Raw genomic sequence first — 22,478 nt, 5'->3', positions numbered from 1 at the left:
TTCTTGTTTTACTTCTTATACATGTTTTCTTGCTACCCACTTCCTTACAAACCTTACATCTGTGCCTCTGGGTATTATTCTTTTAATGTAAATGTAAGACAATACACTCAGGTAAGAACTCTGTAAAATCATTTTCTTTCAGAAGAGAAGCATCAAATATTCAGGGAACTTTATTTTTAAATGGTAAATCAAATAGACATAGCTTTCATTTACCCAAACATGCATAATCCAACCTGAATATAAAATGCACTCAATTGGCAAATTACACATGAAATACAAAGGGAATGCAATTTCACATGTGAAATGATTGCTAGGTACAGTAATTTAACAGTCAAATTAAAAACATTGTACATTAAAAAACAAAAACAAAAACCACCTTAAAGCCAATTATCTATAGCAAACCAAGGGCAAGTCCAATATGGAATGATTTGATTGAAGCAAAGAGTAAGGCACCTGCTATGAATTTAGAGCAATAACTTTCATTTTTAAAGTTGCAATAAAATAGAATTAGGTAACCAAGACTTGTTTCAAAGAGAAAAACAAGTACAGGGATTGGTTTACTGGGTGAGAAAGGCAGGTTAACAGTTCAGTTAAAAACCTGCTGGCCCAAGGCCGGCCACTCCTTCCTGTGGGAGAAGTTCCTAGACGCTCAGACTACTCCTCTCCTTCACTCTCCTCCCTACATGACAGGTGTCGGAAGTCCCATGCGAGGTTCGCGCTGTGTATATATTAGGTAGCAGATTTCCCTTCTGTTCCTCTTAAAACAGCTTATTTTAAAACAGGTATCCTGAGGCAATTAACAAAGCGAACACAAGCAGCCTTCTACCGATTCATCAGTACACACTCGCTGCTCAGGCTTTTGCACCAAGTTATGGCTTAAGTATAGCCAAGACTTGCAGTTTTCAACAGTACTAGAAAACCCAGATCTGCCTTATCACCCCACCCTTACTATTAGAAGAAAATCTGATCAATCCTAACCTATAAAATCATATGAGGGAAGACTAAAGACTGATCCTTACCAGAAAGTCCATTTAATTTCAAATACCACGCTAGACTGATATACCTAGGACCCATCCTAAGGGCATTTTAATTATAAACCTAGAAAACACATTTTCAAACCTTTAAATGTGACTTTTTATTTGATGTGCCTTTTTTTGGTATTAAGAAGTGCTATGAATATGCTAAGATATCTTCTGGCACAATGGACTCGGTGTCTGTCCCGATGATGCACACATTTCTAGTAGTATTTTCCCCTAAAATTTGTCTAGCATAGTAAACCCCTTTGCTATATTAAAATAATCCTGGTGAAACCAATGTGACATAAACCTTCCCTGACTTCACTCCACCATGGTAGCTTTTAGTGAAACCTCAGTGACTGAGTTACAAAATGCTCAACCAAAATTTTTTTTTTCCTCCTAAAAATGGGATCTTAGGTTATGTTCACTCATGCAAAATCCAAGGTAGTGTAATAGAAATAATATCATTAAAATAGATGTGGCTTATATATAAGCTTCTCTGCTTATATTATGCATTCAGAAGCTTTTCAAAATTTTTAGGTGCTAATGATTTTGGTAAAACTAGGCCGTGTTCCATTTATAAGCACCTTATTACAGGACAGTTACATGACCCTATAATGGAGTGTGCTTTCAATTCAAGAGTAATAAAGTGCCTAGCTATATAAAAACATTAAGATTCCAAATTTTAAATTATGTAACTACACTTACATGTTAGAGTTAACAAAATCTAGACCCTGTCTACACAGATTTAATCTAATTATTCATACTGCATACTGTTTTAACAACCACATTAAAACAACTTATTTTACTAAGTAGGGTCCACTACCGGGTAGCTTAACAATCAAATTTTATTGCTTTATTCATGTGGTGCTTTTTGCAAGGCACTGTGGTATGAACTAGAAAACCTGGAATGACTTGTGAAAAAACCTTGGAATGACACATGACGGATGATATGAAAGTCATTCTGAGGCAGGATGCTTTACTGAATTGTTTTTAACCAGGACATCAAACATCAGGAATGAGTTCAAGTTAAAATTCACAGGAGAATGGAAACATCTTAAGGTCAGTGACTTCACATGCCCATCCTGATACTCTGAATGATCTGGAAAATTGCTGTGAAGAGAAAGAACAAATGTTAAAACAAGTTTTGAATAAAATATAGCTGGCAGCTGTAAAATTATCTATTAAGGTAGTTAAGAATTTGAGGATACTTTTATAATCATTTGGAAAAGCTAACTAGCTTCACTATCTATCTTAACAAATAAAAAAATTAAATGCCCATAAAGTACAATCATTTTCCAGTGCGAGGAAATGAACTGAGTGTCTCCCACATGCTAGGCAGGTATACATTCCCAACTCCTTATTTTTTTAATCCCAGCTTCCCTAAAATTTATGTGCTGTGTCCAAGAGGGCTTGCACATAGGGAATCATTCTAGAAAGAACTGAAAAAACCAATGTAAACAGGTTTTTCTAGAGCAGAATATTAGTTTATCTCTAAATAACCAAGCATCCTTCAAAGGCATGGCCAATAATACACGCAAGGTTCCTCATTCTCCCAAAGCTGGAATCCAGTCATCTCTGGGTTATATACGCTGCTTGGCGCTGGGCCACTGATCAGGGAGACAGGCAGCGTTCACAGAGACGTCCGTGACACTGGGCCGTGGGAACAAGGCCGTCTGCCCAGCGTGGACGCCGACCGTGAGACGCTAAGCGGAGGAGGGCAGACATTCTGCAATCCAGGGCTCAGTGTCCACTCCAGGGCGGGCGCTCTGACCACCAGTCTCCCTGCCACATGCCACACGCCCCTTTTATCCACAGAACGCTGCGGGCTAAGCCGCAGCAGGCACGTGTCCTCCGCACACGTCGCCCCGGCCAGCTTTACTCTTGTCACTCGTCCGCCTTCGCGGGCGAGCCGGCACCCGGGGGCAGGTCGCGCAGCTGGCGAAGGCGCGGACGCGCGGCGCGACGTCCCGCGTGCTGGCTCCGTTTCTTCGCCCCGGGCCCGGGCCCCGGCCCCGGCCTCCCTTCCCGCCTCCCGCGGCCTCCCCGCCCGGGGCGCCGTGTGGCGCGCCCCGAGCGCGGGCCCGCCGCTTACCCGAGCCGCAGACGACGAAGATGAAGAGCGCCAGCAGCCAGGGCCCGACCGACGCCTTCTCCTCGGGCGCGTTTCTCTGCAAGAGGAAACCGTCTCAGGCGGCCGCCCCGCGCGCCCGCGCCCGCGCCCCGCGCCCGGCGCCCTTACCGAGGTCTTGGCGACGTTGCCGCGCTGCGTGATGTTCTTGCTGTGCTTCTCGTTGGCCATCCGGATCCGCTGCTTGGCCACCATCTTCGCGGCGCCGCCCCCGGCCGGCCGGCCCTCGGCCGCGCTCGCTCGCCCGCCGGGCCGCTGAGAGGCTCGGCCCCCGGAGCCCGCGCCGCCGCGGCGAGGAGGCGCTCGGGACAGGCGCCGGCGGCGGCCGCTGGGCCTGGGCGCGGGGCGCGGCTGGCGGGGCGCGGGGCGCCGGCGGACGGCGTCGGGCGGGCGGGCCGGCGGGGCGCGCGGGGGCACGGAGCGGGCCGCAGGGGGGTCCTCGCGCCGCCGCTCTGGCCGCCGCCGGGAGCGCGGAGAGAAAGAGGAAGCAGACGCAACAACGGGACGGTGCAGCCCGCCGCCTCGAACTACTCCGGGTTCGGCTGCCAACGTCAGCACTGGGCGGGCTCCGCCCCGCGGAAGTGCGGCTCCGCCCGCGGGAGAGGGAGGCGCGGCGGGGCCTCGTTCGCTCAGTCCCGAGGCGCCGCCGAGCTGCGCGTGCGCGCTCCGCCGCCGGAAGTGAGTCGGCCCCGACGCTGGCGGCCCCGGAAGCACCCGCTGGCAGTCAGCACGCCTGGGCCGACGTGTAGGGGCCGGGTTCGGCCCTCGTGAACTCTCACCCCGGCGCGCGGGTTTCTTTTTCCGGGACAAGATGGCGCCGTCCACGCCGCTGTTGACAGGTGAGTTCCGAACCGGCGCGGACTCCTTTCCTGGGAGTGGTTCCCTTCGGTGTCTTTGCTCTGGAGAACTGCCCTGCGAGCCGTGGGCTCCGACCCGTCTGTCCTCGCGGCGTGCGGGCCCCTGGGCGCACCGCGGGCAGTCGGAGTCAGGCCTGCGAGGCGGCGGGCCCCGTCCCGCGGACCGCCGTCCTCCCCGCAGCCCGTCCTCCGCGGGAGCGGGAGCGGGAGCGCTCTGCTGGTGTGCGGGGCAGGCATTACAGCCCTTGGCCTTAAGGAGTTCCAGGTTACGCGCTCCCTGCCCGGCCGGTCCGGGCTGAGGCGGGAGACAGGCGCTCGGGAGTGTGGGTTCCAGCGATGGGTCGGCTGTGGTCGCCGAGGGCAGCGCGGACATTGGGACGGTTGTAGCATTTGGGAAGCAGAATGCTAGACGGCCTCTGGGATTTCGGGGCTGAAACCGTTGTCGGTGTTGAAGATGAAGATTTGGACTGTGCTGGGGAAGACCGGAGACTCCATCGGTATGGACAGGGAGTGGGAAGGGGAACGGCGCCTTTGAGTCAGGGTCACCCTGGAGAGGACAGAAGAAGTCACGTAGAGAAGGCAGTGTGCTCTTGAGGAAGGGGGTTATTCCCCCGAATCGAAAGGAACCTTAGACGCTTTTGCTCGACCGACCACGATGGTGCACATAGTCCCAGGGATTCAGGAGACTGAGGAAAGAGGATTGCATGTTGGAGGCCAGCTTCAGCAACTTAGCAAGACACTGTATCAAAATAAAAAAGAAAAATGAGCATGTGGCTCAGTGGTAGAGTGCTCCTCGGTCTAATCCCCAGTACCAAAAAGGAAAAAAAAAAAAAAAAAAAAAAAAAGCTTTTGCATTTATTGCCATTCATTCTACATTTTAAGATTCATGCCCACTCCAGTGGAGTACCTCAGTTCATTCACTCAACATTTACCAAATGCTGACCATAGTCTGATAGATAAAATGCTACGCTGGAATATTTAAATGGCATGATCATATTATTAAATGATTTCTCTAGCTTCACAAAACTAACTTTGAACAATTTTTGTATATTAAATGACTATTTGAATTCTAATTAAAAGTTAGTAGATTTAAAAATCTAAAAAGTGGTTCCTTACCTCTTACAATGTAAATTCCATTTAGCACAACGTATGATTTCCCTTTGTAACCTCGGAATAGCACTTTATTTCCTTGCTATTGCATCTTACTTTGTGTTCCACCAATACTGAATTGCTTTTAAATCCCTTTAAAACCCCAGAATAGCTTAGAACTATGCTGTTCTTTTGTTAATTTGGCAAACCTTTTTTTTTCTGTTAAAATTAATTTCAGATATCACTGGTCTGTGAAGGCTTTTCTCTCTTTTCCCAAATAGTCATTCCCTGGGCTATTTTTGTATTCCATGTGTACTTAAATTTTTTTTTTCCACTTTTCTCATAGGATAATTACCTAGTTGTGCTAGACTCTTAGCTTCTTGATGTCAAGGGCAGGGTATTAATTATTCCTGCCTTCTCAGTACCTAGTACATAACCTGATAAGCAATAGGCACTCTAAATGAAGGGTTGCTCCTTTATTTCTTGATTAATGAAGGGAAGCACCTTTCTTGTCAAATTAATAAAGAATGACACTTTTCTTACAATACTCAAGGACTTTGGAAGAGCTTAGAGGTTATCTATTCAGTTTGCCTCATATGCTCATATTCTTGGAGGCAGAGGGATTACTTCATCAGATTCATGCTGCAGATGCGCTGGATTAGGATTGTACAGGCATCATTCCACTCCGTACTGTATTTTCTGTCACTGAAACACACTGTTTAATACTGTAAACATTCTCAGTTTTGATATTTCATTTAATAATAGATTTTTTTGCTTCCAGAATCTTTTGTTAAATTAGATTCATGAATGTGAGAGCTGTGAATAATTTGGAGGTTATCTAGGATATTTTGTTAGTCACAATTTTTAGTTGGAAATGATGTAAAGCAAAAAAAAAAAAAGGGGGGGGAATTTAAAAACTCATAGAACCTAATAGCTTCCACATTACTGGATTCATTTAGTCTCATGACTCCAAAAATCTGTCTTTTCATCTGTCTTCCTTCTTGATTCAGTTTGTTCTCAGGCTAACATCAGCCAGCTCAGCACCTCCAAAGGAAAGACAGTATTTTTGCTATTGGTCCCAGCAAGTCAAAAGGCTGCTGTCTTTGGCTTGTCTCTTGCTCATCTTTTTATCAGTCAGCTTTTAATCAGAAGGTCAGGAACAAATTGTATGCTCACTTGCATTAGTGTGTCCCACAAAAGAGGAGCTTGGTGGTGGATATGTAAGATAACAACATCCTTTACAAGAAATTTATGATGTCTGAGCAGCTTGCCTAGAGGAGGTCAATAAGAAATAATTTACTTAGAACTGAGTCATTTTCCTAAATTGATATGTAGTTCAGCAAATAAAAGGGTTGGGAAAAATATTTTTTAATCTTTAAAAGTATATTTTAAAGATCCGCATATCCCTGACATATGATCCCTGCTTGTTAAAGCCCAGTGTTTTTCTAATTCTAACTCAGGCCTAGAGTAATAAATTGTATGAGTCTCTAAGAAAACTGGTAAGTTTAGGAAAGATTATGTAGATACTGTAGTTGTTGTAATTATTGTTTTTTAAACAGTTACTGTGTCAAACTCTAGCGTTTATTGTTTTAGCCTTTCTGTTTACCGATTCTCTTTTACTTGAAATAAATCATCAAAAATGAGATCACATCAAGTGAAAATACTGTCTTAAGCTAATTTCACGTTCTCTTCACTGTTTCACATTCAGACACTACTAATTCAAATTGATTCCTTATTAGAAAGTTATGTGTAGAAAAAAATTGTTGCAGTTATGGAAAAGTTTGTTTTACGTCCATATTTATTTTTGCTTTTATTAACTTGTAAAACAGCTTATGTTCTCCTATGAACTTGATTTTGTTTTTCCTAGTAAACTTTGTGAATCCATTTATTCACATTTTTATGAGGAACTTGTACAAACTGGTTATTTAATAAAGTTTCTTATAGGTTCAAAATGTTAGGCTTCAATATGGCAACATATGAAATAAAGTAGTTGTTTTAAATGGTTTATATGTATGAACAAAACTATTATAACCCAATATGATTTTTATTGTGAATTCTCCTGTGAAGTACTTTGTGCCAAAAAATGTCTAGTTTGATGGGAGACCCACATCATCAACTTTGTAGTAGCTTTGGTTTGTATTGTTGTCTCATAGGATATGTTTTTACCTTGGTACAAAAATCTTGGCCTTTTCAGTAATTGATTCATAGCTCTACATTTTTATCCTGTATTTCTGAGCAAAATCGTTCTTGGGAAATATTGAAAAACTTAAACTTTCATTTGGTTTGATTTTTTGCTGTATTATAAACACAGTATTACCAAAATGATGTTGCATTTTTTAAAGTTTTTTAGATTTTATGTAATTTAAGACTCAGAGAAGTTGCAACAACAGTAGAGAGTTCTATGTACCTTTCACCCTGCTTTCTCCAATGATAGCTTGTATAACTAGTGTATCATCAAACCCAGGAATCTGACACTGGTGCAGTACTAGTCATTATGTTCAGATTGTGTATGTGTGTGTGTGTGTGTGTGTGTGTGTGTGAGTGCGAGTGCTGAGAAATCTCATCACATGCAGATGGTCCCCATGACTGTCAGAATACAGACCTGCTCTGTCACAGCAGGAGCTCCTGTGGCACCCTCACAGTCAGGTCCTCCTTCCCACACTGATGCCTGACGTTGGTGACCTGTCCTTTGTCACCATGGTTTTGTCATTTCATGAATGTTGTGTAAATAAAATTATAGAAACATAATCTTTGGATTTTTGCTTTTAAAGCTGATTTTATTTAGAATGTGAACATATGAATGTTGAAAAGCAGTTGATTAATTTGACTTAGGATTTTGCTTCTCCAGAAACATATCAAAACCAAAAGTTGGAGACCACATGAAACTTAGTTACTTGAGTGGGAAAGATATGGCACTTTTCAAACACTGGCTTTAAAAATGTCACGTGTTGCTTTCTAAGGCTTGGGTTAATAGTCTGTAAGAAAATGCGGCTCACGTGTTTTTGTTTTTCTCAGTACTCTGTTGGGATTTTGTCCTTGTCTTAGTTTGGGATATATAAGTCTGAAACACAAATCTTAGAAAAGGGAAACCTGCTGCTTGCCCTGAATAGCCCCAGATTTCCCACTGCTGTAGCTAGAAACAATCTTCATGAATTCTGGGTTGTCGCTGCCAGTTTAGTAATGAATAAAATCTTGAATTTTCCCCAAGTAAACACTATGTGACATCAAAATCATCAAATGACTACTAGTTTTAAGTACCCCTAGAACACAGGAAGCTGAGATGAGCTGGGGAGAAGCTTTTGGCCTTGTCCTCTTTGCCCGTCTGTTCAGGCATGCGTTCTTGGTGCCACTAGTTAGGTCCTTAGAACATGATTTGTTTTCATGAGCATTTTCTGATTACGTGGCAGTTCACTGGGTCTACACTGACAATGTGCCATTTAGGCACCCTGGACCTACATGTGAATTCTGAAAGAGAGCTCTCAACGTGTTTGGTTCCACTATGACTTGTGAGAGGACCCTCATTATGCTGGCAAAATTGTATGTAGTATAGGAATAGGGTGTAATCTGATAATTATGAACTTTCTAATTTGAAAGTTTTACCTTTGATTAATTTCCCAAATGTTTGTTAGAATTTTATAGTATTAAGAAAAGAATGGCCTAGTCTCTTCTAATCCTAATGTATCATATGAAATATTGCAACAGATGACTGATTTGGAGTTGAGAAATAGCACTTCTTTGCCCATATGGTGAGAGAATTTTTTTTTTTTTTTTTTTTTTTTGCGGTACTGGGGATCGAACTCAGGGCCTTGTGCTTGCAAGGCAAGCACTCTACAAGCTGAGCTATCTCCCCAGCCCAGGTGAGAGAATTTTAATGCTTCAGAACTGAACATTTTAGACTGGGAATGTAGCTGCAAGGTAGAGTGTGCTTAGCTTACCATGAGCGAGGCCCTGTGTTCATTTCCCAGTACCACCAAAAAATTAGAAGTAAAAGGTTAAAAAGTTTTAATGTTTTAAAAATTAAATAGAAGGAAGGAAGGAAGAAAAAGCAATTTTATAGTTCTTAAGGTTAGGAAAATATTTTTGGCACAAGATAATTTACAAATGTCATTAGAGATTTTTAGAGTAAATATCTTCAGTGTTTAAAGTTGTATCAAGAGACCAAGCTTTTTCTAAATCACTCTCTTGAGGGCAGTGATGGGTTCTTATTTATTGATTTACTATTTTGGGGGGGCCGATACCAGAGATTGAACTCAGGGACCCTTGACCACCAAGCCACAGCCCTAGTCCCGTTTTGTATTTTATTTAGAGACAGGGTCTCGCTGGCTTTGAGCTCATCCTGCTGCTCAGCCTCCGAGAAGCCGGGATCGCAGGCGTGCGCCACCCTGCTGTCTTACTTATTTCTAATCCCCAGCGCTGAGCACGCAGTAGAGCTGTGCAGGGGCCACGTCGCAGGGTCTCGCGCCGTGGCTGGGCAGTCTGGTTCTGCAGCGTGGAGAGGCCCCGCCTTGGTAGGCTCCTTCTGACCTAGGGCGGACTGCTTGCAGAGGCACTTGTTTTCCCAGAACACCGCCCAGTCCAGAGTTCCGTGCGTGACAAGTAGGGCATCCAGATCTGTGCTTGATGGCGCCATTGTTTGGTTCTGCGCGTGTTACCAGTTTACCATCCCTCACTAAACGGGGAGCTCTGGGAAGACACAGGTTTTGTCTTGTTCATTAGTAGGCTGGGGACTGTTGGATGCCTGAAATTGGAGCTAGTTAATCACTAGGGAGAATACTAGCTTTCTGATAACCGCTTTGACTCTTCTCGAGTAAAGAATCAGAACGGGAGCCGAGGCTGGCCTCAAGTCTACCAACTTTGTTGCTTTCCCAGTAACCACGAGAAGGGTGGGAGGCGTCTGAAAGGCTGGGTGAATGGCAGCCAGAGGACTCCGCAACCTTCTTTTCTTCAGCTATTATACTGTTGCTGCTAGAAAGAATTCTAGTTAAAATACCAACTCGTTCCCAAGTCCTGTTAGTTTTTTTCTCCTAAATATTGCGTACCACTTGTTATTTACTGCCCCTCCAGGGTCTAGAGTTCCCTGATCTCATGTGGGGCTGCTACAGAAGCATTTTTTTTTTTTTTTTTTTTTTTTTTTTTTTTGGGTGCTGGGGATCGAACCCAGGGTCTTGTGCTTACAAAGCAAGCACTCTACCGACTGAGCTGTCTCCCCAGCCCCTGCTTCCCCAGCCCCTGCTACAGAAGCATTTAAAACAGCTTCTCCTGTCCAGTCCACTCTTAATCCTTTCCTGTTCACTTTCTGCAGTGTACCAGGTTGACCTTTTCAAAATGCAAATCTTGTTTTCATGATCCACCTAAAACACTCTGGAGGTTTCCCTGTCTCCTTTTTTTTTTTTTTCCCTTTTGGTTTCCCAGCATTCTTATGATGCAGCCGTTGCCTCAGGCCTGCGTCCTCCTTGGGTCTGAGCCCTGCCTTCTGCTGCCCCTTCCCTTCCTGTGATGCACTGCCCTTTCTCTTGCATGGAGGTGCTCTACTTGTTAACTGCTGCTCATCCATTAGGTTTTGGCTTACAAGTCACTCAAGGACACTCTCCCTATCTTCTGATTTGGGGTCAGAGCTCCCTATTGTACACTCTGCGGTACCAAAGTTTCCTTGTGGTACTCAGTGCAGTCTTGAAACTCTGTATTGTTTGCTTGCTGCAGGCGAAGTTCCGTGAAGTCAGGCACGGACTGGTTTTCCTCCCTCTTGTGTCTCCAGTGCTCAGCATATAGCCTGGGACGGGTATGTTCTTCTAGTAAACATTTGTTGAATGGATCAATCTATTTGAGTCGGCTTTAGATGCATCCAATTCAGCCTTTAGAAAAATTTAGTTAGTGCTCCAAATGTTTCATTTGCTTATTTAATCTTGAACTTTGTTCCCATTTAACTCTTTAGAATATTACTGTTACTGGGAGGTGAGTGAATGAGTGTCTCATTCTACTTGTTCTCCTAATTTGAGAAACCTTAAGTAGATGAACGGCACCTTATGTTTCTGAGAACTTTAAGTATGTGCTGTACTTTGTTATTTTATATAAAGCATGCAGCTCTCCCGTGTTCCAGTATTTCTATTTTACAGATTAGGAGAGACTTGAGAGAGTGATGCATCCCAGGCTCCTCTGCTGTCACGCAGCTCTCCGCCTCTGATGAGTGCCTTTTTAGTGCACCACAACTGCCTGTCTTGCTGATGGCAGTGAACACTGTCAAGTTTGTTTGTAAAAGTTACCTGTTTATTTCTCAGAAGTTCGGTGGTTTGTGTAAGAATGTGTACCCTTTTAATGCTAACACTCCATGGTACAGTGAGGTGTTTAATGATTTCCTTAATAATTTGAAAACTTTTGTTTTCGAAAACATTTACAAAGGTAACTTATCCTTTTTTATCAAAAGGTAATGATGGTTCTTTCCATGCTTTTCTTTAGTCCGAGGATCAGAAGGGCTGTACATGGTGAATGGACCACCGCATTTTACAGAAAGCACGGTGTTTCCAAGGTATGTTTTATTGTATTGAGTGATGTTATAGGGAGCATACAGTTGATTGTAAATGGGTTTTGTTGTAGTATTTTCAACAAGAAAGAGAACAGACAAGCTAGTTTCTTGGAACATATTGTGTAATATTAACAGAAGATGGAAAGTGTACATATTCTTTATCAGGTAACATGGTCTTCAGATTTGAAAGTAATTGTGTCAGCCTGTTTAGGAGGCAGGGAACGATAGTAAGGAAAAGTACAGATGCTGTGTGTAATCGAGTCAAGCCTTTAGTTTGGAACCAGAGTTTTATCTTGGAGAAGGAGAAAAACTGGCAATTATGATAGTCAAACTACTACCAGTAATCTTCATGAATTTAGAGAGTGAAAATGGTATTTAAAAAAAGGAATAAAATAAAATATGTGTCTAATATTTAACTAAAGATATTTATCCCCAAAAGAAACAATGGAAGGGTAAACCAAAAACTAATTAAAATGATTTTCTTTGAGAGGGAAAGAGTTACAGGATGCTGGAGATTATCTGTGAATGGACTTTGGTATATCTAGTTTTGACTTCGAACCGTGTAATTATTTTAAATAATAAAATTAAATAAGGCAGAAAACTGAAACAAGTGAACCTAGCTCTGTATCAAGTTGGTGGTATAACCATGTGAAGTCCTGCAAAGTTCTTAAATGCAGTCAGTATTTTATTGTTAACTGAAAATAGATACCTTTTGAAGATTTTTTTTTTTTTTTTTTTTTTTTTTTTTGTGGTGCTAAGGATCAAGCCCAGAGTTTGCTAGGCAAGGGCTCCACCAACTGAGCCACATCCCCAGCCCCCAGATGTTATCATTTCAATCTATAGGATAAAGTAAATGATTAATTATATCAGTGTTAGTAGGAACCAAGATTTCTAGCCTGAGCGTGAAGAAAGGGAGTTGCATATGTGCATATGAACTCGTACATTTTTATGAAAACATTTGTATTTCCTAGTTCTTTCCATTGAAGAGTCGGAGAAGCGTAATGACCCAAGAGCAGTGAATACCCCTGCCTCACAGACGGTGCCTTCTAGATACCATCCCTCTCTAAGTGGAATCAGTTCCTTGGAGGACTGGTCAACCCTAGGTCTAGAGCAGAAACTGTACAGTTGAGGTAGGAACATCTTGTGCCAGAAAGCAAGGGGACAGTGAAGACCACTGAGGTTTGTGAAAGGGTCATAGGAGTCATCAGGAAGGGAGGGGTTTAACTCCAACCCCAGATGGAACAGTTTGAGTGTTAAAAATTATAACTAAAAGAATAAAACAGGTTAAGTATTTAAATAACTTTAAAAATCCCTCCTAACCTTATTCATTAGCATTGGTGGTTGATTAAGTCCTTGCTCATCCCTTTGAAGACTGAAATAAAGGGAAGGAATCAGGAATCAGGCATTTAACTTGCCTTTTCTGTACAAGCTGAATTTCAGAATAACCAAATAATTGATAAAGAAAGCTTCTTCTTCTTCTTCTTTTCTTTTTTTTTGGTATCAAGAATTGAACCCAGGTGCACTTAACCACTGAGCCACATTCCCGGCCCTTTTTATTTTCTATTTTGATACAGGGTCTTGCTAAGTTGCTGAGACTGGCCTTGAACGTACAATGCTCCAGCCTTGGCCTCCCACAGCCCTGGGATTATGGTGTGCACCACCATGTCTAGCTCCATTCAACATTCTTTTTTTTAATGATTTTTTGTTGTTGTTGTAGATGGACACAATACCTTTATATTACTTATTAACTTATTTTTATGTGGTGCTGAGGGTCGAACCCCAGGGCCTCACACGTGCTGGGCAGGTACTCTACCACTGAGCCACAGCCCCAGCTCTCCATTCAACATTCTTATAAATGATTCAGATGCTTACTTAGAAAGAATGCTTTTAACTTTCACTTGACATGAATTTGTAAGAAATGACTAATATTTTAAAAGAACAAACCAAAATGTAAGTAAATTTTAGTAGGCTAGAATGTTAGACCAAAACCTGTGAGGAATTTAATAAGGACAATTGTAAAATTCTGTCTTCAGGTTTGGAAGTGAGTTGCACAAATATAGAACAGGGACATCTTGCTCATGGCTGTTTATATGGGAGAAACTTTTTTATAAAAAGTTTCATTAACTATAAATTGAATATTAGCTACCATTATTGGTTTGCAGAAGCACAGATGTCATTTTTGATAAGTCATTGTAAAGATAATGTCCACTTTAAGTGTACACAAATACACATTTCAGTTCAGGTCTTCCCTATTGCTAGGAGATGTATTCACAGTGGTCATCTCTGGTAGAGAGATACAGTACTTAAAATTTGGATTATGTGATAGAACGTTGCCAGGTAACTGAATTTCCACAGATGCAGTCCAGAATCCTGCTTCCTTTGTTACATGTGAAGATCCTCTTATTATACAGCCTGTCTCCGTACTGGAAAAGCTGATGGACAGCCTTTGTCCTTCAAGCCCAGGATGCTGTGTCCTCTGTTGTTCTGTTGTGCAGGTAGTCTGGGGCATATCCGCAGCCTCTGTGTGAGACCCTTTCACCTTCCAAGATCAGGGTTTGTGTGTTCAGTTGTCTTTTGTGGGTTTCCACACAAATGGTTCGCCCAAAAGGGCTCTGTTTCTCTTTCAAGATTCACCTGTTGGTATGCGGTTGATTTCCAACTTACTTTAACAGTGGTTGTTGGCATTGAATTCTCAGAGAATGCTTTTGGCAGAATAAAGCCTTTTGGAATTATTTTCTAAAATGTAAATTTTTAATAATTAATAGATTATACACTTTATAATCATATTTTTTGAAAAGTACCAAAACTTACTAATTTAGACTCTTTTTGTTGTTTTCAGGGAATCTGGGAAAAATTGCAAAGTCTATGCCTTTAGCAAGGATGGAACCTTATTTGCCTGGGGCAACGGAGATAAGTCAGTGTTCATTTATATAACGTCATGTTTTATGTGTGTCATGGGTATAAATGTAACTGGCATGATTTGAATAACGTGTTTGGGTGTCCTTAATAAAGCCCATCTTCTGATGTCATGATGCAGTAAGATAACTTTGAACACCTTCAAAGGTTTTCCTATATATATGCCACACTGCAAATTTAGCCTAACTTACTTATCTAATTACTTAGAATTAAAAATTAGCCTGTGAAAAAATGATGGATTCAATACTAAAGAACTGAGAAGTCGGGCTGGGGCTGTGGCTCAGTGGTGGAGCACTTGCCTCTTACGCATGAGGCACTGGGTTCGATCCTCAGCACCATATAAAAATAAATAAAATAAAAGTTTTTTAAAAAAGAAATGAGAAATTATTTTAAATAGAGTTCTAGTTATTGGTTAGTGTTTCTTAAGTTCTACACTGACAGAATAATTATCTTTGCTTGTTTATTTTAGATTTAGATAAACTTCATCTTTGATGTTGAATTAACTACAGTTAACATAACTATTAGTCCTATTACATATTAAAGCATATTAATCACTTAAAAGAATATTTAGTATAATCTGTAGTACATAAATTACCAAGTCACAAGATTGGTCTTACAAAACCATAATTAAATGTTTATTTTACTTATAAAATCAGTCCTTTTTAATTTTCCAAAAGTTCACTACATTTTTATCTCACAGATCAGGAATATGCTCAAGTATTTGTTGCTTTGTGTAAATTATTTTTGTTGTTTAACCATGTATAAACCATTAGGTTTTTAAATTTTTTTGTTTGTTCTTTTTAGTTATACATGATAGTAGAACGTACTTTGACATATTATACATTTTTGGAATGTAACTTCCCATTCTTGTGGTTGAATATGATGTGGAGTTACACTGTTCATGCATTCATGTTGGAATGTAGGAAAGTGATGTCTGATTCATTCTACTGTCTTTCCCATTCCCATCTCCTCTCCCTTCCTGGCTGTCCACTCCAGGAAACCACCCCCCTATTGTGAGTCATCATTTACATATCATTCCCCTTTGTCTAATCCAAAGTACTTCTATTCTTCCCTCCCCAACCTTATTGTGTGTTAGCATCCGCATATCAGAGAGAACTTTTGACCTTTGTTTTTTTGGGATTGGTTTGTTTCACTTAGTATGATAGTCTCCAGTTCCATCCATTTACCAGCAAATACCATAATTTCATTCTTCTTTATGGCTGAGTAATATTCCATTGTGTATATGTAACACATTTTCTTTATCCATTCATCTGTAACTGATTTTTCCTTAAATAGAATTTTCAAAAGAAACCTTTCACTAAACTGGGAATGACGGTTAAAAGCTGTCAACAAGAAAAAACAAGAGGCTGAGTGAGATGGTAGATAATCCCAGAGGCTTAGGAGACTGAGGCAGGAGGATCACAAGTTCAAAGCCAGCCTCAGCAACTTGGTGAGGTCCTAAGCAACTTAGCGGGACCCTGTCTTTAATAAAATACAAAAAAAAGGGCTAGGGATGTGGCTCAGTGTCCCTGGGTCCAATCCCTGGTACGAAATAAATAAATAAATAGGAAAAACAAAAAAAGCTTCATGTCATTTTTGTTTATTTTTTCCATATTTTTAAATAGGAGCTTGATAGTTGTACATAATGGTGGAATTTCTTGTTACATATTCTCATGTCATTTAAAAATATGTAATTTACAAAGAATTGTGTATGTAAACAGTATGCCATAATCTTTCATTCTTACCAGTTACTGCTTATCCTAACCTTTGTGTCTTCTTCAAACCAGAGTAGAACAAAGTTACTTTCAGCAATTTCTGGAATAAAAAGGAATATCTTTTTTTTTTTTTTAACTCTAAAAATTAATGAACAGAAAAGTCAGCTGAACTATTTCAGAAGCTTGGCTCTGACATTTATCAGTAGTATGATCTTGCGCAAATCATCAGTTTGATTTTCTTTGTATTGGGGATTGAACCCAGGGGTGCTTAACCACTGAGCTACATCCACAGCCCTTTTTATATTTGATTTAGAGACAAGAGTCTCGATGAGTTGCTTAGGTTCTTGCTGCTGAGGCTGACTTTGAACTTGAGATCCCTGCCTCAGCCTCCTGAGCCACTGGGATTATAGGCATGCACCACCGTGCCCTGCTGATTTTTTTTTTAAGTCTAAACTAAACCATTTTAAAAATAGAATTGATGAGACTGTTGTGAGGATTAAATGTGGAACTACTTTTATTATATGGTCATCATCATTTTTGTCATAATTCGCATGTCTTTGGAGACTACTTTTGCGATATTGATAGACAGACTTCCCTAGCAGCTATGGCTTCCACCCACTCAGAGGAAGACAGTACGCTCGCTCGCTAGTCCGTGCGCCTCTCCTTCTGGTGTGCAATACCTTGGCTTCTCTGGGCTTAGCTTTTTCTCTTCTTTTTTCCCCATCTTTTTTTGTCTGCAGCTTACTCTGTGTTCACCTACAGGACTTGTTTCCTTTTCAGAAATCAAATCATGTTTTATCTTTCTGTTAATTCTATATCATTTCCCAACATTAGCCTGCCATAGGGGCTTTTTTTGTAAAATGTCCTTTTTTTTAAATTAAGGTATTTCTTAGATATTTTCTAGAATTAAGTGAAAATTGATTTTTATGAAAAATAAACATTTTGAAGTGATGTGTATTTGAAAAGAGGTATGAATGTTTTGATTAGTGATGGCTATTAAAAAATATCATAAAATGGTATTCATTGCTGATGTAATTTCTTTTGAAACCAGAGTAAATATTATCAGTATCACTAACAAGGGACTACTGCACTCCTTCGACCTCCCAAAGACAGTTTGCCTTGAATTCTCACCAAAAAACACTGTTCTGGCAACGTGGCAGCCTTACACTAGTAAGTATTTTCCCATTGTATATCTATTCTGGCAGGAACAATTAAATCTAGTGGAAAAAATAGAGACTTGCAGCCTTATAAGACAGTGTTTGCCTATATAGTAGTACGTGTTGTTCGTAAGTATTGTTTGTATATGTAATCAACAAGTAATGTCTTCTTCTCCCAACACAACACACTGAAAGTAATTTTAAGGTAAGGTCACTCCGCTTATCCACAGGGACTGTGTTTGGTGGGTGCCTGAAACTGCAGATAGTACTTCATCTTTGCACTGAACGCCTTTTCCATCTAACTAGGCACTGATCATGCATCGGGGCTATGACTTTTACAGTTTGAGGTATGACAGCAAAATTAACATGACTTTCTCTCTTTTTCACAATTTCATGGATGGAAGATTTGTTCTAACTGGAGAGCTTAGTGCCTGAAGCATACAGTTTTTCTTCTGACTCAACATTAAGTAGTTGGGAACTCTCCAGCTTCTCACTTAAAGGAAGTGCTGTATGTGCATACCCACATTTTCAGCATTGCTGTGTTTGTGGTCTGAGCCATTAACGTGTCAGTAGATGGTTCCTTGAACTCAAGTGCTGTGTGCTCCAGCAGTCACTGTGGCAGCCAGGACGGGTCCTGAGTGGCCCCTGGGTGGGTAGCATGGATATGGTGTGAGCACCCTAGGCACCTGGGTGATGCATGTCCCGAGTCGGACAGAGCGGACTGGCGCTTCTCATTATGCTAGTCAGGATGGCACTCAATTCGAAACTCATGAACTGTTTATTTCTGGAATTTTCCACTTAATAATTTTGACCCTTGGCTGACTGCAGATAACTGAGACCTTAGAAACTGAAACGATAGATAAGGGGGAACTACTGTATGTAGTAAGTTAGCAGAAAGATGTGTCATGAGACAGAGGAGAAGTTCAAGAGAAAATGTGAAAAGAAAATAAGTGCTGGCTAGAGAACTAGATCCTTGAAGATTCGCAGTGGTAATAACCGGTGAATATCCTAAGTGAAAGGAAGCACCATAGACATAAAATCTAAAAGGTGTGTGTTATATGCCAGTTGGAAATGGTGTGCTATTTTCTAACACATTTAGATATCTTATGATAAAGTATTATATGAACATTTTATATAAAACTGTGCTTTAAAAATGAGTAATAAGTATTGAAAACTGGTATAGGGGCTTATATTAAGAAACATTTTCTAATAATGTCAATGTCATTTTACAAATAAGTAACAATAGTTGGGTTGTTGTTCTTTTCAGAGTCATCAACTTGGGCCTTGGGTTTTAGCTCAGTTGGTAGAGTGCTTGCCTAGCATGCACAAGGCCCTGGGTTCAATCCCTAGCACCACCACCAAAAAAAAAAAAAGACTCTCTCATGAATCTTATTGTTCCAAGTAAGTAAAAGGGAAATTGAGACTCATGAATGATTCTATGTAACTTTTTTTCATAACTCAAACTTTCATGATTTAATCCATCTGTTTAACAGAAATCCATTTCAAACTTAATGAGAAGTCTCAAGTATTCTAAAACCTACAGTAATGATTTTACCAGAGATGCTGGGCTTTGCTAAACAGCTGTCATGTGCATTGTCGTTGTTTGGGGGAATGAGTGATTAACTCTGTGAGACAAACTAGGAAGTTGATTTAAGGAAAGGTTTTAATTTGATCTTCATATTCCTGTTCAATTTTTTTCTAAGTATGAAGTTTTTTTACAGCTGTTAGGAGACAATTACTGCAGAATTTTTTTCTTTTTTGTTTTTATTGCAGCTTCTAAAGATGGCATGGCTGGATTACCCAACCTACAGCTTTACGATGTGAACACTGGCACATGTTTGAAATCTTTCATACAGAAAAAAATGCAAAACTGGTAATAAATGCTTTAAAGTACTAATCATTTACATAATATTTTAAATATCCTGGTGTAATATTTGTTTCCCTGATATTGATTTGGAAAATACTTAGAACAAAATATAGGTCTTTTAAGGATTTTGAATGTAAGAAAATAAGAGTAAAAATGTGCTCTTTATTTTATCTTTAAAAGGAAAGGAACAATACTTTCCTGTACATACATTGTTTAATAAGACTATTAGTAATTGACGTGATGGGTATTTTCCCTTAACTAGTGAACAGTGCCACAGACATAACATGGTAACATAATGTTGTCCTCTAATTTTGTTTTTATTTTGACATAGGTGTCCATCCTGGTCAGAAGATGAAATTATTTGTGCCCGAAATGTTAACAATGAAGTTCACTTCTTTGAAAACAACAATTTTGGTATGGAAAGATTTATGAAATAATTTTATTATTTGCTTTAAATGTATGACATTTTCATTGTCTTATATGGCATCAAAGGGTTCTCTTAAACACTACTAATTTGCTAATCAGTAATTGCTATTATATCCACTTGCATAATTCTTTATAAGTTTAAATGCCAATGAAATTCAATAACACAAAAATTTTATTTTATAACTTTTTATTAATTGATAATTGGTGTTAAATTAAGAGATTAGAGTATCTCTTGCTGAGTTTAATTGCTGTTGAAATTCTGTGACCCTAATTTTTAAAATGTCTTATTGTATAGAATTTCAAACACAAAATGGACACCTAGCCCCAGTAGCTGTCAGCCTACAGCCAGACATACATCTATCCAGCTGTCATCTCTAAGCTAAAACAGATTGTAGACATCATATCATTTTATCAGTAAAAATTCCACTATTTATCTCTGAAGATTAGGGCCCTTAATTTCTAAACCTCAGCCACAGTACTCTTATCACCAATCATGAAATGCTGGTTCAGAGTTGAGGTTTCCAACAACTGCAAATGTGATTCTTTTAAAACTCAGGACCTAAGTAAGTCACCACATATTGTAGTTAATTGATATATCTTAAGTTTCTTTTAATCTATACTTTATCACATCTTTTTTTCCTCTTGTAATTTACTATTTAAGAAACAAGATCAAGCAGGGCGTGGTGGCGCACACCTATGATCCCAACTGATCAGGAGACTGGGGCAGGAGGATCGCGAGTTAGGCCATCCTCAGCAGCTTAGCGGTAGAGCACCCCGGGTTCAATCCCCAGTCCTGGAAAGAGAGAGAAGGAAAAGGAGAGTCATTTGTCTTACGTATTTTCCTGAAGTTTGAATTTTGCTTTTATATCCCATGGTATGGTTTATATATTCATGTGTCCACTGTAAATTGCCTTTTGGATTTAAAGGTCTTTTGGTGGCAAGGGTAGAGTTCATCATGCGGTGGTGTTCTTTTGTCAAGTAATGTTCGATTGTCTGTTTTTATGGGATTAGCTGACATTTGTGTTCAGTACCTAGATCGGTGGTTGCAAGCTGGTGATGTTCTCATTTTTTTCCTGCTGTTCTTATTTATTAGCTAAATTTATTCTGCAAAGAAAAGTCCCCCAGTCTACTATTCGGTTACCCTGGGGGCATTTATGTAGAAAAGGCAGGATAGATCTTCGTGTCCTTGAGCAGTTTTAACATCATATGTTGTCTAGCACCTTCATTGTAACCCTTTAGTTCTTTTTTTTTTAGCTGTCAATGGATCTTTTATTTTTTATTTTATTTATTTATATGTGGTATTGCCTTTTGAACCCAGGGCCCCACATACGCCAGGCAAGTGCACCACCACTGAGCCACAGCTCCAGCCCCACCATTTAGTTCTTCACTCCCGTCCTAATGAGTTGTGTGTTTAAAATGTTAAAATGCATGTGTTTCCATCCATTGTACTTAGTATTCTTACTGATGCTTGAATTGTTCCATCCTTGTTAACTGGTTTTCAGTGACTTTGCTTTGTGTTAAGCCATTCTAGGATTAACACATGCTTCCTGCTATACAGCTAGGGTCAGCTAATCCTGCAAGAAACCCTAGTTCCATGGTAGAAACTATAATCTAGGTCCTAGGGGTTCTCGTTGCTACTGTGTTTATCATTGTTTCTCAACTTTTTTTTTAATTTTTATTTTTTAAACCTATAAAATACTTGCATTTAAATGAAAGAGTACAAGGGTTTTACTTAACCTTACCTGCATTAACTTTTAGAGATGCCAAGAATCCTGTTTCTCTTTGATAGCAGGAGTGAGAGTTGCAATATCCCATTCACATAAGTATTCATTTGCTTTGCTTCACATTATCTACTAGTATTCTTGGAATAATTATACCAACAGTAACACCAGTAACGTGATCACTGAGAACAATTTTCTTTTTTTGCAGTGCCGGGGAATCTAATCCAGGGCCTCACACATATTAAACAACCACTATATCACCAAACTACATCCCCAGCCCCTAAAAATAATTTAAAGAAAAAAGATTTCAGTTTTGTTTGTTTATCGAGTACTACATTACAGTTGTGCATTGTGAGCATATCATAGAATGGGAATTTTAAGTCTGTTCACGTGGGCTGATTTCCAGCAGCATCCCGCAGTGGAGCATGCAGTTCATCTGCCTGCTTTTCACACTCCTGCCCTCTTTTTTTGTTTTAGCTTGCTTTCCCAGCTTGCCTCTTGGTTAGCATGCCAAAGGAAGGAGAGTCGCCAGTTAGGCGGTTTGGTGTGCTACTTTTGAACACCCATTGACCTCTGAATGAAATAAAGAAAGTAATAACTCTTTACCCCACTAACTAGGGTAGCAGTATTGTTAAAAATGTGGGTTCCAACTGCCTTGCATAGAGGATGTGCTCCATAAATATCAGTCATTTTGGTCATGATTATGATGCATCTGTTTATTACACTGGTTACAGAATTTCCATATTCACATTCTACATAGCAGCCCAAGATCAGTCTTTCCTATCTAATAGATTCTAAGACTACTTTATTTCAGAGGTTGAAGAGAGGAGAACTGACATTTACTGAATGCATACCTTGTGCCTGGTGCTCTGTTCTTGAAGACAGTCGCCAAGAGTGAGGCAGTGTGCTGTTACTGCCCGAGCTGGACAGCTAGTAAATGATCTCGTCTGTGCTGTGCCCCCTAGGCCTTCTGTACTGTATTGCGCCCTCTCGCCCACAGGCAGGAGCAATACTTGTATGTAGTTACAGTAACCTTTTATAACTCAGGCAGTTTAACCTAGTC

The 22,478-nt window shown here is 40.3% G+C and overlaps 2 protein-coding genes across 3 annotated transcripts in view; one reads left to right on the top strand and one right to left on the bottom strand.

Moving 5' to 3' along the window:
- Nucleotides 1–1,846: 1,846 nt before the first annotated feature.
- SERP1 (stress associated endoplasmic reticulum protein 1) lies at nt 1,847–3,737 on the bottom strand. The gene is made up of 3 exons (XM_079100982.1): nt 3,259–3,737; nt 3,112–3,187; nt 1,847–2,129 (listed from the first exon to the last, which is right to left on the bottom strand). The coding sequence occupies exons 1-3, from the start codon at nt 3,340–3,342 to the stop codon at nt 2,089–2,091; spliced, it is 201 nt and encodes a 66-aa protein (XP_078957108.1). The 5' UTR covers nt 3,343–3,737; the 3' UTR covers nt 1,847–2,088.
- Nucleotides 3,738–3,848: 111 nt separating this feature from the next.
- The window catches only part of EIF2A (eukaryotic translation initiation factor 2A), a 30,070-nt gene continuing 11,440 nt past the window's right edge, over nt 3,849–22,478 (top strand). Inside the window, exons 1-6 of one of the 2 annotated variants that reach the window (XM_079100936.1) lie at nt 3,849–3,986; nt 11,547–11,616; nt 14,453–14,527; nt 17,296–17,414; nt 19,175–19,274; nt 19,600–19,682. In XM_079100936.1, the coding sequence (XP_078957062.1) occupies nt 3,959–3,986; nt 11,547–11,616; nt 14,453–14,527; nt 17,296–17,414; nt 19,175–19,274; nt 19,600–19,682 (475 nt within the window). In that variant the 5' untranslated portion in view covers nt 3,849–3,958. Of the gene's footprint in view, nt 3,987–4,310; nt 4,502–11,546; nt 11,617–14,452; nt 14,528–17,295; nt 17,415–19,174; nt 19,275–19,599; nt 19,683–22,478 lie in introns of those variants that run through there. The other variant, XM_079100935.1, reaches the window with a different exon arrangement.

The sequence above is a fragment of the Sciurus vulgaris genome (genome assembly GCF_902686455.1).
Source record: "Sciurus vulgaris genome assembly, chromosome: 10".
Classification (NCBI taxonomy): Eukaryota; Metazoa; Chordata; class Mammalia; order Rodentia; family Sciuridae; genus Sciurus; species Sciurus vulgaris.
Note: the sequence above shows the minus strand (reverse complement) of the source record. Positions and strands in the feature narration are given on the sequence as shown.